A 15,747-nucleotide genomic window follows, 5' to 3' on the forward strand; every position below is an offset into this window, starting at 1 on the left:
ATTGTCAGGAGATGCATTTAATATGAACCGCACTATTGCTTAAGACACTCATAAAATACAACCTTGTGATTGAAAGGCAGCACGCTCACTGAAGCGCCGGACTAACTGCAGCACAACTTTCAACAGTTTCATTTCAAAATAGGTATAACCTGAAGTAAAACAAAGTGCTAGCTGTCCTCCAAAATTGTTTTACTTCAACCAACTTATTTTTAATACCATATGCATAGTTTTCAGAATTTGGTGAACAGGAAGTTTAAATCAACATTTCAAAGGGGGAAAAACTTTCTGCTTTTTCAAAACACAAAAGCTACTCTTTTTAAAACCAGATTTGCAGATAGTTTGCTTAGATGGCACACGGCCCAAGTGCTGAAGGTGGACCTTCTGAAGATTCTGGATCTTCACGACTGACATGGTGAGGTATGCTGAAGTAGTGGCACTCCTGGGAACAGTCTAACAAGTATTGTGAAGACCAGCAAAACTATTATGATTACTCTACAGCTTACTGAACCTATTCATTAAATGTTTTCCTCAATTTAAGTTTCCTTGATTTTATACATTTAAAATTCACTTAGAAAACTTTTAACTTCCACATACCATGACTAGATCCACGACTTGAAACTAATCCAAGTTACAGTAAACATAACCCACAAACACACAGTATTACCTGTGAAAATCCAACCATTCACTAGCTGCCTTTCTAAAATGAGCCAAGTGCTTCAGTTCAAATCCTGGTTGATAAGCATCTTCATTAAAAAAATAAAAAACCCTCAGCTGTAGTGACATATAATTATCACCTACCATAAATCTCAGCAGAAAGGATTTAATGCTGAGATACTCTGAAGTTCCCAGAGATAACAAATTAAGATTTAAGGCAGTACCTGTAACCATGGGGGATGGGGATATAGAATCAATTACGCATCAAAATCATAAACAAGATGGATACCTACTCATAAAGTCTGGACTCAAAATCCGTAACAGTCTCTTCTGTAAACTCTATCTCTTCAACACCATTTCTTGAATTCCTGGAACACTATGCATAATTAGCATCAGAGATGCACACAAATTAGGACTGACTAAAGAAAGGGCAGTGTTGCACTTACAAAATAATATTGCCTTCATTTATCAGATGCTCTAATGTTAATTGCAAGGATTCTAAACTGTAGTTTCTTAGCCATTCTTCTGTGGTTTGCACCTTTTTAGACTGTATTTTCTTCATTTGTACTCTCTATAGATCAAATAAAAAAATAAATGCAGTATGAGAAACAAAATGTGCTGTTCAAATGTGACAAAAATGTAAGTTCTAAGGATAGCTGCTGGTAGACAGTGCATATCCAAGAACAATGTAATTTTAGGTACTGGCACACTCTTTTGGATGTGGGATGCAAAAGAAAAGCAGCTTTCAGAATACCCCCAGACTGTGAGCTAAAGGAAGGGAAAGGAGAGCTTAGTTTGGAGGAGACAGGAAGGAAGACAAGAAATAGGAGAGTTTAGTAAAAGAATTAGAAGAAATACCCCAGTGATTTACCAGAGAGGAAGAAAAATTAAGCATCTCCAAAACCTGCCTCACAGAATTTGAAGTGTTATATATTGTCTCCTGCAGTTGATTTACATTTATTGTTTTGCCCGATTTTTTCACAATCTGATTCATCTCTGCAGAGAAACTATATGTAGTTTCATGACTACAGTGATTATATCTATCAAATTATCTGTTTGTATATGCAAACACATGTAAGGAAACATATCAGTTGTCTATCAGCTTATTTATTCCCCGCTCTCTATTTATACTGGGTACGTGTTACTTTTCTAGTTGCTCCATTTAACAGGAAAACTTGCCTACCAGCAGATCTTGTGTCTTGTTGATATGTGTTACCAGCAATCCATTATCTGGTCCTACATGAGACATAGTAAAATCTTGCCACAGTGCGTGATCACCCTGTAGACTGGATTTTGTGGTCACCCTACAAGACAACGAATTTTATGGGATGACTTCATTACCCATAATATTCCTGTATTGTTATAAAGTTCTTACAGGTTTTTTCTGTAGGAACTGTTTTATACTTCAACATTTGTTTACACATTCCATTTGATATATGATAAATGTTTTGAAGGAACATAGTATATATGAAGTACAGTTATTTACTCTATACCTACATATGAAGTCCTAACAAGATTTTGTAACAGTATTCTCACCCAACTTTTTCCAAAAACTGATCATTGTCCAACAACTGTGCCATTTTCCTGATGTGTGTATCCATTATATGAATAGACATAGCCTTGTTAAAAAAAGAAAAAAGACAAAGTATTAGAGTAAAAAGATTAAATCCTCAGGAATAAACACTGTTAAAAAAGGTCCTGTCAGCAACTTGTATGATAATTACATTGCATGTGGGACAACAGCAAATTAAAAGACAGCTGAAAGAGAAGTTACAATTATCCGTCCATAGAAAACACATTTAGGAACTGTTCTGCCAGAGCTATTTGTTAAGGGATTTTATGCAGTTAATTACATGTACGCACAGCTGCTGGGAGACTAGCTACACAGCTCGACGAGACAAAAAGATTAACCAAAGCAAAGCCCAGAGCTCTACGGGCCAGTGTGCGCCGCAGCAGAAGCAGGGGGGCAGGCGGCTGGAGACAGCCGGGCCGTCAGACGCGGGGATGGAGGCGTGTGGGCGAGCTGCCCCTCGGGTTTAGGCGCAGTAAGACCGGAGCAAAACCGATCGCCAAGCCCCGCTTTTCGCTTCGCTGGGCTCCGCCGCCCCACTCCGTCCCCAGCCAGCCGTGCCCTCCCGCTCACCAGCGGGTGCCGGAGCAGCCCTCTCCCCGCGCCCTCCCGTCCCCCGAGACTCTCCTCACCTCCTGGGGAAAAGGCCCCTCAGCTCCCCCGACCCTGCGCCGTCCCGACCCCAGAGACTCACCTCACCGGAGGAAAGGCTTCCCCGTTCCACACCCCCCGCCCCGGGCACGTCCCGAAAGCCTGGGCTTTCGCGGCCACCGCGCCAGTGACAGAGATCCCCCAAGCCACCTCAGCATCGTCAGGCCAAGGCACCTGCCGGCGCTCACCCGACCCTTCCCCCGCGCGGGTCCCGGGAGCAGCCCACCCCCACGCCCCGCTCGGCGCGGCGGCACCGCCGTGTTACGGCGTTGCCGGTGGAGACGGGCCGGCCCCAGCGGCCGCGCAGCGAGAGGCGCCGGCGCCGCTTCCCGCCGCCTGAGGGCGGTGGTGGGCGGGCGGCGCGCGCGGGGACCCCGCGGGGGCTGAGGAGATACCTGCGCGCGAGGGGAGGGGAGGGGCCGGTTCCAGTCAGCGCAGCCGGGGCCAGTCGCTTTAGTAGACAATTTATTTTGATAAACTTGCTCAATAACAAAAATACAAGTGAAGAAAATTATGTTCACTTTATACAGTTTGTATTAACATTTGTTCGGAAATCATTAATTGAAAAATGTTCTAACCAATTAGAAAACAATCCTCAGTAAAGGCCGGGGCAGGGGACGCAGACGGTCAGGCCTTGAGCGGGGAGCGACGTGACGCCCAGGCAGGACAACCCGCCTGCAGACACCATTTCCTTCATTATTTTCATCCTTCACAAAGGTTTTAAAGGACAGCTTTCTTTTCTTCTTTTTTTTTTTTGTGTGTGTGTGTGTGTGTGTGTGTGTGTGTTGGGGCAAACAGTAATCTACAGTTGTGTTCTGAAGTGGTTAAACAACAGCTCTGAAACACAGGTATGACAGGAAGGCCCTAATCCGGTGGCTTTACTTCAGCCAGAGGAAGGGGCTCAGGTGGTGTTGCACACTACCAGCATCTTCAAGAAACTGATATCACTTGCCAGCAAGATTAACAACGGAAAACAATGTTAAATGGTTAGACTGGTGTGTTCAGGGAAGCACATCCTGCCCAGGTCTGAGACAAACGGCTTCCAGGTGATTATTTCAGCTGAGCTCAATGACAAGATTTATACAGACAAATTAACTAGTTTTCCTTCTGAAGGTATTTTAAGTTTCTGGTCTTACATTTTGTTAGCCAAATAAATGACAAAATGAGCACAAATTACATTATGATGGGACATCAAACTTTTTGGGGAATTTTGAAGCAAAAGACTAAATAAGAATCCCTAGTGACACGTGAAATGAGCTGTCCTTCAAAAAGTTAAATATAATGGCTGGCAGAATCAGAAAAGTTTATGTAAACACTCAACACAAATACGGGATTACCTTTGGAGAAGATTCATATGGAAACATTTTCTTTTCATGAACTGAAAAAGTCTACAGATGTTTAGGCATGTTCAATACGAACTTCCTGTAGTTTTAAACAAAACCTTGTGCAAATAAAACCTATAAATAGTCTTCAGCAGATTTTACAGTGATGCTCTTAGGTATGAAAAGAATACACACAACTTTAAAACAAAAGTAACAGACATAAGTTTGACAAATGATTGCACCATAAAACAGTGTTTTATATACAGTTTACAAGATATGATTTTCTGCTATAAATTAATACTGTACTATATAGTACTTAGTGACCTTATTAAAAGCAACTGTTGACAGCTGTCTCTTCAATTACTGGGTGGGATTTTTTTAAATGCAGATAGCTGCATCTATTTCTGGGCTTAAAATGCTCAAATATTTAAACAAACAATCTGCTAGTTAAATCTCTGCTATCATTTAACAATTCATAGCAATGGCACTGGCAGATCAGATAAATTTCCAGCCAGCCAGCCACAGACTGGGTATGCTCCAAGGTAACTGTTCATATTTTTTTATTAAATGATGATCCATTTAATCTAAGCGTAAATCCACTGTATACATGATGTTACTATAACTGAAATAAGTAAGTGGGGTGGGCAGAAATCTTAGCAGCTAAGAAACTCTCCCCCCATCTGTGTTCCAGTTACAAAAATCTCCTAGAACTATTTACAAGAGCGAGATTTCTGAAAAAAAGGGTTTTTTTTCCAACTTAATTTATGATCTAAGTTTTAGTGAATACATCAGCTTAGGATACAGCAGTGATAACACCAAAAATTTAGACACACATCCAGCAGCTGAACCCTGCTTTTTATCTCCACCAACATCGCTGGGGACCTCGGACTACCCATGCAGATGAAGGCTTAAATTAGGAACCAAATCATATTTAAACCATTACTTCCAAGCAGGTGCCTGGCTGTATTTACAGATTAGTATACTTTAGAAAAATTTAGTGTTCTATAAACACTCCCTTCTACCTGTGAGTGAGCTGACTGGAGAAAAAGTCACTTATAGACCATTCCAGTGACAAGTTTGTTCAAAAATGTCAAAAGAAAAAATACTTAATTCAGCAAATAACCATTTCATATTAAAATACCTTGTGAGGGGGGAGAGGGAAGAGGTGGAGAGGGAGGAGGAAGAGGAAGAGGAGGAGGACAGGGACCCACTAGGGTCTGAATGGCACACAGTTTAAAAGAATCGTGCAAATTGTCTTATTTTCAAACACTTAAGCTTATGTGATAAGTGATTATTCTGGAAACTGCTGATTACATTTTAAACAACCACCTCATTCTAAAATACACTTTCACTAACATTTTAGAAAAATGTCTATTTAGCAATGCAGTTCTTCTAATAAGCTCAGTGAAACAGTACTTGAAACATACAATTTTTTTGTTTTCATAATGAATCTCAGGTAAACCACGTATTACCTGGAAAATAAATACTGATAGTGCAGGCAGCTTTCCTGGGACACTAAATTGTACTTTCTGCAAGGTTAGATTGAGTAGTGAATTATGACATCTATGGATTGAAAGGTTGATTCTTGCGTTGAAAAATAAAACTACCTTTAGTGAAGAATATTTACTCCAAATTTGGGTGGCCCTTAAGTCCACATCTAAAATAACAACTTTAGTAAACAAGGCATATATTATTTAAAGAATTATACTGCTCATTTTTTGGGTAAAGATGAATTTATACTCAAATGAAAATAAGTTCATCTTTGCAGTGGAACAGTGTTTGCATTACTTCAAACGTTGCATTTTACATGTGCTAGAGAAATGCTTATCTATGGTAAAATGCTGTGCTTGAACATGTATGAATGCTAATATAACAATGCAGTAGAAAAAGAGACTTTCTGTACAACAGTTGCTAATAATTTAAATAGTGTCAGTTTCCCAAAATTAGGTTTTTAACTTTAAGGTATGACATGATCTCACCTTCTACCCTCATATACAAATAAATTACCATAAAAACAATTTTAGCTTAACTTAAAATTGCACCTAGAAAGGCATGGGATCATTTGTACCTATTACAAAAACTGTTAAAATCAAGGGCTGCTACAAAGAATGAGGTAAACTGAAGACTCTCAGCTATGTGGCCTTCAGAGAAATGGCTTTTTTCTATTGAGTTCTAGTTTTGCACACCACAGTGTTTTGCTAGCAAAGCGTTCTGAGTTCTTTTCCAGGAACCATTTGTGTGTATATACACACATATATATATGTGTGTATATACACACACACACATACACACACACTGTATACTGCATCAGCAAAATATATATATATTTATATATATTTATATAAATATAAGGAAGAAATCCCCCTCTAAAACGTTCCTTAGTGTTTTTGTAGAGCTTATGGGGGAGGGGATGTATGTCTCCTTGCTGTTACATACATTTAGAGAACATGTTTTGATCTATTGGCTTCTTGGTGCAGTAATGCAAGATTGATCCACGTTGGTGCCAAAGGCTTTGCTCATCAGAAGGAAGATGTAAAATACTAATCTCCTAAACAGCGAGGCCAGCCTCACTTGAATTCCTCTGCAACCCTCTGGTCTACCACAAAGTTCATAAATACTTTGACTTCCAAATCATTAGACATTAAAAACAGGAACAGTACAGTAACATGGGGCATTATGCTTCTCAGTGTAAAGCATTCTTCACTAGTTCCTATCACAGTGCAGACCTGACTGCATTAAATATGCTCAGGAGATTAGTCAACGTTGTCTGTATTTGGTTATGGGAAAGGCTCTCCTTTTTTTCATCCAAAGTGCATAGTGAGAACAAGTCAAAGCATTCCTCTTTTCAGTAAGTGTTTGATAGTCTGATCTAGGCATCCTCCTGAGAATGCAATTCTGATGTCTTGCTCTCTTCCAAAATAAAGTCCTGCAGTTCAGACATTCATCAGCCAGGTAAACAAACTTTGCCAGCAAATAGAAGTCCCACTATTGTAAAGAAAATGGATAAGACAAACAGTACATACGAAGACCCAACCACTGTGTTATTGGGTAATTTATATGGTTGACCTCCAACTTCATTGATGTAAAATCCTATTGGAAATATTAGGGCTGCCATACAGAATAGAATCACTGCAAAGAAAAGAGAAAAGAAAAAACAGTCATTGCTGAGTTAAAGTCAAAATATTTACCAGTTCATAGAGCAGTCCAGAAAAGCAAGCAAAGTATTCTGACTAAACTGAAGAGCTAAGATATTCCAGTACCTAACTTGACTGAAATGACCAAGTAGGCTTTATCTTGCTTTCAAAACATTCCTCATCTACTTCCAAGAAAGACTGAAAGTCCCCCATTTTGATTGTAATTTCAGTCCTGCTCACTAGATCATGAACTGTCTTTACAGATTAAAAATTTGGTAGATGTACTTCTACCACCATCCATGAGTTTCATCACAGAGTTCATTACTTCTCCAGTTATTTTAGAGTAATTTTTCCCCAAAGTCAAGACAAACTAACATTCAACATCGAAGAAACTCCTTTTCTATTATCAGAATTGTCTTTTTCCAACCATAGTTGCCCTCTCCCATTCTTCCACATAAATTCCTTTTCCGTAAAAGTTTTGCTAAAAATAGAAAACACATATATTGTCATTACAGATTCTTTTAGATTAAAATGTACAAGTTTCCTAAAGTTATATGAATGTTTCCTGAAGTAATGAAATATCCTTGAGATTTTCCATTGGAATACAAAGAAAGTTTTCTGAGTCAGTTTAATCTAAGCTTCTTAGTGAAAAACTTCAATTTCAGACTCCATGAACAAAGAGGACCAAGCAATGAGGCTTTTTATTTCACCTGAACAGTTAGACTTAATGTACATGGTTTGTGCTTACAACTGACTCTGTGTGAATGTACAAAAAAGAAACCAGAACTCCTATTAAAGCCATTCATTAGAATTACATTATGGATTTCACAGGCCTTCAGGTATCAATAGTGGCCAACATTCCTCACAGCACATTTCAGTACTCTGGTCAAATCCAGGAGAGAACATCCAGTGTTGTAATCTTTCCCAGATGACAAAGTCAGTGTTCCTGTAACATACCTTTGGATAAGTAACCCTGTTTAGTTTGAACATAGCAATATGCAGGGCTCTACTGTCTCAATCAAGGGAATTACTTCCAAATATAGTTCCTCCAAGAGGCAAGACATTCTTCACAATAAAAAGGCTTAGCTTTTGAATTGGTTTGATTGCATATGCAAGAATATGCAATTAGGGTTTTTTATCAGTATTAGAATAACACAGAATTTTATCTGGTTCTACCAGTTCAGTCAACTCTTAGAGCTTTACTCTTACTTCACTTCTATGTATTTCAGCTTTGTTTCAAACATTATTTATTGTAAGTGGAACATGGCATCCCAATACCCATTCAGCCAAACCTAAATTATATCTGGGGGAGAGATATCCCACCAACCTTACAAAGCCACATACCACCATCTCCTAACATGATGCACAGCTAACACTGAAGCCCCTCCTAGTCCTCAAAGTCTACCTATAAACTTGGTCACATGAAAAAGAAAATTCAAGCCAAGTTACAGTGTTCCTGCCTGAAAAAAGTGCATTACATGCTAATTTTTTCAGTCTTCTCTCAGTTAACACAGACTGCTGCTTTTTGTTTGTTGGTAAGGGACACGGGTGCTGTCCTTGTCTCCCCTTTCTCTTCTCCACCACTAAAAGACAGAACAAACTTTGGGGAAGCTGTTCCCTGCTTGAGCTTCCCCCCAAGTCAAACAAGCAACAGTAAAAAACACTGGCAACAGTAATAGCCATCACTTTCATCACTGATTCCTGTGGAAGTCAGCAGTGCTGCAGCTGCTCTTGTTTCCAAAGGTACATTAAACAAATTCAGGAGCTCACCTGTCCCCTTTGGCCTTACCAGGACAAAGTCTCTAGTCTGTCAGAATGAAGAAAAGGTGAGCTGGAACAGCCTCAATATTTTTTAATGTAACTTCACTACGGCTCTTCCTGACTAAATACACATGCTCCAGTTTATCCAGCTACAGTGTCACATGCCCATACTAAAAACTTTTTTTTTAAAATAGACTCCATGTTTATCCCAGACAAATAGTTTATCACATATTTTATATCTTAATGCTAAAAGCTTATGATTTGCATAGCACAGGTCTCAGCTTTGAGGAAAACACATTCATGTTCTATAGAAGAGACTAGTTATGGGCACAATGAATCTGAATTCAAAAAGTGTCCAAGCAGGACTTGGGCTTAAATTAAAAACGACAGTTTCATAAACCTCAATCCATATCAGAACATCAGCTGCTCCTTGTTTTCCCAAACACACGAAGCAGCTTTTACAACACCTTGAGTGAAGAGCAGCTACCACTAGGATCAGCCTTTCTTTCAGCTGACAATACTGAGCAGGAAAAAACCCTAATGTTCCACTAGCGGGAGCTCGTGTCTCACTTTTAATGTAACAGCATCGGTGAATTATTTTTTAAAGGGAAATAAAAAGAGCACAAACAAAAAACATCTGGCAGCTGCATAGTTACTACATTCTTGCTCAGTGCTACCTCGTGAGGCCATCTATTAAAACCAAAGAACCAGCAACCAGACGTTAAACATTAAATAATCAGAAGGTTTTAATCTACATGATTATTGGCCCATGTATTTCTACACTACACAATCTAATCCTTAAAGAACGCTTCCTTTTTTTTAAATTGTATCTTAACAAACACCTGGTTCATCTGAGGAGAGAAAGCTTGGGTATGTGTTTCTTGAGCAGATCTGCGTAAGCGTAGAAAAGCTCTATACCTGAGTGGTTCAGAAAACAGTGGCTGATGTGTGATTAGTAACGCAACATACAATTAGTAACAATTTGAACAATATTATGAGGACGAGTCACATTATCATAACTCAGCACACTTCCTATTACATCCAGTTTGTCCCTGACAAGCATTCCAGTTACATATAAAACTTCTGTTGTATTTTAACAATAATACACTTACAGGAAATAGCTTTAGGATTCTGAAAACAACCTGCACTTTCAAGATTAAATCTCCTTTATTATATTCAAGAACTACACATCTGGAAAAGTTCTGATGGCCTCATGGATATGGTTGAAGAATAGATCTTTATCCCTCTCTACTAAACCACTGTTCTTTGAGGTGTGTTGTACATACATGTACCAGTGCTCCTAGGTCTGAGACCTGCTAGCGGCATGGTACCGCCAAGTAGAGTGTGTGCCCAGTGTCTCTTTGTGTTCCTGCCCAAGGACAGAAGGGTGCAGGTACCTCAACTCTCCCTCAGTTCACAGCAGGAAAAAAACATAAATTCTGCCTGTGCAGCTACTGCGCAGAATGCTGATGCGCATACACATTTCAAACGTTTACTACGGAAGTAACCAGCCATCTTTTCTCTTCCACTGTGCATACACACAGTGCACATGTTCTGCTGTGAGGCTGTCAGTGTGGTCTGAATTTTTAGTCTGAAATAGCAAATAAAAACCAGATTCATCAAAGTCTCTGTCAGATTAGGAAGCCTGGCAAAGGAATTATGGCAAAGGTTTGAGAAGTGATTAAGAAAAGACTGCATGATAAATTTATTTTTAAAAAAAGAAGAAACTAAGGAGTAAATCCAATATATGAAGTGCTCATTTAACTTAAGTGTGCATTCTTTTAGAAGGAGATTTGTAAGCTAGAGGATAGGAATTTCTTATACAAACTGTAGCCCAAATGTAACTCTCTGTATCTGGTAGTATCAACTCAGTGAATTTCCAGCAACCCATAAAGAACTTCTCCCTCAAGAGTACTTGCTTTTGATTTAAAATTCTTCCTTGGGTAGGAAAATTTGCAGAAAAGACACTTAATTTCTATAACAAAAATAATTAGGTAACAAAAGACAATCATCTCTAGTCTGGTTCTGAATGGTGGCAGTCAAAAAAAGATCGAGTTCCTGTAATTCTTTAGCTTGAAATTGTTTTGAGCATCCAATGACAACTTCAAAAAATCCAGGATACAGAGTATTAAAAGAAGGAAAAAGCTATGGTCTAGTCTTTAGAGGGCTCATTGTAATACCTGCTTGCCTCTTTAGAGATGCATAACATAGAAAGCAGCACCTGGTACAAATCTTTAATAACTCAAGAAGCACTTTATTCACTGGGGAACACAAGGGACAGATGTTTGCAAGATAGCTACTGTTTGTTAAGAATGTGATTATCCTGCCCCATTTTTACTTGCATCCCAAAAAGCAAGTCCATTATACTCATGAGCATTTAAATCCTCTGGCAAAAAGAATAACAGACTGTCTGGTAACTGCTGGGAAAAAAGGTAGAAATATGATTTTTCTGTCCAGCATCTCCTCCCTTGATACATCTCAGAGAAGCACCCAATTCAGTGGCAGCAGACACAGAATTAATTCCCTTTCTAGTTGTAGCAGATGGTAAGAGACCTGACTCTGTATAAGATGTAAACAGATCTTGTGGGAGCTCTGTGAATTCCTGCAATAGCCAAGATTGATATAATATACATAAGACCACCAAGGTTGCCTCCGCAGAGAATAAGCTCTGGACGTTGTTTCTAATTACGGAACTTAACAGTATCTGTCCCAAGGACCATGGAAATTACAATGTTTGAGATTTAGCATAGGTTTACCACATCCTATCTTCTAAACCAGAAGATGGCATAATGAGCACCCTGAAAAGGCAAGGCGTTTACATAAATTTGAAGTCAGGCTAGCAAAAAAGGAGAAGTTTCAGAGATACAAGGAACAATACCAAAGCCAGGTTACTTTTTTGCTACCAACTTATGCCACTATGTCACAGGGCATAATTAGTGATGAAGTGGTATAGAAGCTGGGATGGTAATAGACAGTTAGCTCACACTTGAGCAACCAGTAAATAATACCATGCAAAGGAATAGCTGATCAGATCTTTGACTGCTATCAACACACAAGGCACACCCATGAGTTTGCAATACCTCATTCACTGAAGAAGCACACAAAGACCTGGACAGCGCACAAACGAACAACAAGATGGAATCTACTCTCCATTACATTGTATGAATTTGGTACTACAGTTAACAGGACTCAAACAAGAGTGATAGTTTTGATACTATGTATGCCCAAAGTTACAATACTATCACATCAGTAGGAATACTGTGATTCTTGGAAGACTCTTCTCTACAGAAATCAAAGGAAAACTTTCACATTTGCTTTTAGAAGACTTTTGTCACTTATGCAGTATGACCTGGAGGAGGGAAGTATCCCCTCCACAAAGCTGTTTTGCAGAGAAGCCAGAAAAACAAGTTTCTGTGCGGTAAAACCACCAATGGCTGGGAAAGGCTGCAAACGCTGTGCTAGTAAATACTCTCTTGGGTGCACCCCTTTAGAACTGTATACGGGAAAGAGAATTGACAGATCAAACATTTGTCCTTCGTGCGTCCCTTAGCTAAACAAGATAGACAAGACCACTTTCAGCAATAATTCATATTTATAGGTAGACAGTTGAAAAAATCTGGAGTCCTCCAAGATGACAAGATTACAAGCAAAAATTCCATGAAAAACATAAGCTATATATTTATATATAAATTCCAGCATGAACTGGGCAAGAGTGACCTCTTACCAGGCTCTCCTTGCTGCTGTCAGAGTTGTAAGGAAAGGGCTGAGTAAAAGGACTCCTTTCCCCTTAGATGATTTACTCTAGACCCCTTGCATTTTAAGAGAATGGAGCTGCCAGTCCCTGAGCTGCCCTCGGCAGGCCCAGCAGACTTCTCTGCCTGGCTAGGATAGCATGTCCTATGTTGTGTTCAGAAAGTTCTGTGAGAAGAATGAATATCTGCTAACAGCCTGTACTAGGCCGTTGAGTCTTGAAATTACTTGCAGAAGAGATGCAATACAACTACAAAGTTTTCCCTACCCTGTTCTAATGAGTTACACATGTTTTCATCTTACAGCACTGGCACTTCACAGGAAAGGCCTGTTCACGGTATTCCAAGCTGATTCCATTTGGCTACGTGTTTCCTAATACTAATCTACAAATAGGCTACTCATTTGTGTTGCCATCCAATGAACCATGGAAGTCATTCTCATCAACTTTTTGAAAAATGCAGAACTCTACCTCCCATTCACTTCTTTTTTTCAAAAGTAATTTTTCTTACAAGTGAGCTAAGCAATAAAATTTCCTATCATCGTTAACAGGAATGCAAAGGTCACAGAGTCATATGTATTGGAGATGAATACCAAAGACACTGAATTTTAAAATTTTGGCAACGCAGCGATCATGTCTTAATAGCATTATTAATAATTCTGACTTGCAAAAGAACAAATTAGTATGTTTCATTATTAAACATCTCATAACAAAAAGGGAAGTGCTGAAATAAAAGAATGTCCTTCTATATTTAGACTTCTAATAATGGACCTGTTGCAAGCCTAAAGAAATATACAGAAAAAAACCAGCTTTAGGGTATCAGATTTTTTGGCTGAACTAACCATCACAGTTGTAGGAAACTAAAGATGCAGGGATGTGGTGATTTGAGATATTTAAAAAAACATTAAAATATGTAAAGCCCAAAATACAAGCTCTCAATTAAGAGAAAAACCTCAGTAAATAAATTGTGGTATCAACTATTAACATATAGTACTCCAAAACCCCTCTTTCCCCTATAGCTTTGACTTCAGCTTACTGTAAGCATCTTAATTTGATATGGCATTTTGAGTTTAAACCCTCCCTGCATACATTAGATATACATGAAATATGTATAGATAAACAAGGGTGCTGGAAAAGTTGGGATGGAATATTCAGTAATACTCATGTCTGCTATTTTAATCATTCACTGGAAAATAAATAAAAGCCAATCACAATGGCTACAGCATTTCAATAGCTCCATTGTCTGCAAAAGCTGCACTATTAATTTAATACGCTGTGCAGCAAAGTTGTCAGAAGGATAGCTTTGATTGTACAAGTGCCTCAGTGAAGTACCTTTGTTGAAGCTGAGCACTTTTTTGTATTATTCCCTTCCCCAAAACAAGGTTAAATCTCATTCGTATTAGGTATCATTAGTTGTCAGAGAGTTCCATTAAACCTTATTTATGCCTGTGTAAACCACAAACTTGCATTTTCTAGTTAGTGTTCACACTACCTTTAGTGGTATGTCATAATTCAAGTCAATTTAAAAGCCCTCAGGTTTTGAGTTTTTTCATGCTGTCATCCCCACCATTAAGGCACCATTTCACAGTTGGGCTAAGCCTGTAACACACACCAAGAAAAGGAAGTTTGAAAGTTATTCCCCTTACTCGTTATAACTGTTTTTCTTTTGCACTGAAGTAACCATAAGATACGTTTCCCTGTGCAGAAACAAAGGGCTGCTAGACAAGGCTCAGCTGTGAGTAGTTACGCTGGTGCTCATACTGAGCAGAATCAAGGGAGGCAGAAAAACACTAGTACTCCTCCCTTCAGCTAAAGCGGGTCACTTATGGAAGCAAAAGTCTCAGTGCTGTGAAGCACAGCAGATGCTCTGCAGTGGGCAATCCTCCTGCATAGCCAATTAGGATGCAGATATTCTGAATAAAACACCCGCTGTGAGCATGAAGCAGGACTGAACCGGCATCAACCCTGAATAAGGTATTCATGAGACACCTGAAGCAGGGATGGATTTCAGACTGCAGTAAGTCTCAGATGCCTCCTCTTCCTAGGGGAAGCAATTTCAGTCATTCCATTCTGCAAGGAGCAAGTCCTGGATATATGGGAGTGGGGATGTACGAAAGACTATCAGACACACAATTCAGGACTGACCTCTTCTGTCCCTGCTCATTTTCTTAGGTCAGTTAATAGCCCTGCCCAAGGAAAGTAAAGGGGTCAGCCCTTCCTTTTGCTTACCTTGGGCCCACAGACTATTAATCCCTCTCAATTATAGTCACTTAAAATATCAACCCCTTAATTTTTGAAGAATTTTATTTTTCTCTCAGACATGGTATTTAAAGAGAAGGAATGTTTTGTATAGTAAGAGTCCTAAGCACTTCTCCTTGACAACACTGTACTGTTATTTTAGACTCCACCAGTTTATCCTGCATACAGGTCAACTGTGTAGTTGAGGTCACTTACTTCCAGTGAAAGCTATCCAGCGGGCATATTTAGTAGCTTCTCTTCGCCAGTGGGAAGCCACCAGCAAACCACATGTGACAGTTAGTGAAATGATTCCCATAATGATGAAAAATAACGTAGTGACCCACTCAGGAGGCAGCCGTGGAGGAATACAGGTCCTGTCACGTCCATGGATGGTTTGACACTGTCGCACAAGGCCAACTGTGAGAGCACCTGAAAATACACAGCAGAGAGGCAAGTAAACTTTCAAAATCCTCTCTGAGGGGCGCTCAATTGCAAACCAAAGCTCAGAATCATCCAAAACTAAGGGATCCTTTCTTTGATGAACCTTAATAAGCCTTTCAAACACAGGGGATGGGGGGGGGGGCATGCTTTAAACATCTGTCTTCATGTTCTTTCATCATACGCTTGCACAAGTTGAAGTGAGATGGCTGCAAGCGGTATCTGGTTCTT

At 39.4% G+C, this 15,747-nt stretch overlaps 2 protein-coding genes across 3 annotated transcripts in view; both read right to left on the reverse strand.

Moving 5' to 3' along the window:
* The window catches only part of VWA3A (von Willebrand factor A domain containing 3A), a 37,266-nt gene extending 34,912 nt beyond the window's left edge, over positions 1 to 2,354 (reverse strand). For both annotated transcript variants that reach the window (XR_008232890.1, XM_052773391.1), the window contains exons 1-4: positions 2,191 to 2,354; positions 1,838 to 1,958; positions 1,101 to 1,225; positions 948 to 1,022 (exon numbers count right to left, since the gene is read on the reverse strand). Coding sequence is in view for 1 of the 2 variants with exons in the window: in XM_052773391.1 (XP_052629351.1) it covers positions 948 to 1,022; positions 1,101 to 1,225; positions 1,838 to 1,958; positions 2,191 to 2,270 (401 nt within the window). In the remaining variant the exon portion in view is untranslated. The remainder of the gene's footprint in view (positions 1 to 947; positions 1,023 to 1,100; positions 1,226 to 1,837; positions 1,959 to 2,190) is intronic.
* Positions 2,355 to 3,323: 969 nt separating this feature from the next.
* The window catches only part of MOSMO (modulator of smoothened), a 33,895-nt gene continuing 21,471 nt past the window's right edge, over positions 3,324 to 15,747 (reverse strand). Inside the window, exons 2-3 of the mRNA XM_052773398.1 lie at positions 15,295 to 15,507; positions 3,324 to 7,326 (exon numbers count right to left, since the gene is read on the reverse strand). Of these exons, the coding sequence (XP_052629358.1) occupies positions 7,142 to 7,326; positions 15,295 to 15,507 (398 nt within the window). The 3' untranslated portion in view covers positions 3,324 to 7,141. The remainder of the gene's footprint in view (positions 7,327 to 15,294; positions 15,508 to 15,747) is intronic.

The sequence above is a fragment of the Harpia harpyja genome, chromosome 21 (assembly GCF_026419915.1).
Source record: "Harpia harpyja isolate bHarHar1 chromosome 21, bHarHar1 primary haplotype, whole genome shotgun sequence".
NCBI lineage: Eukaryota > Metazoa > Chordata > Aves > Accipitriformes > Accipitridae > Harpia > Harpia harpyja.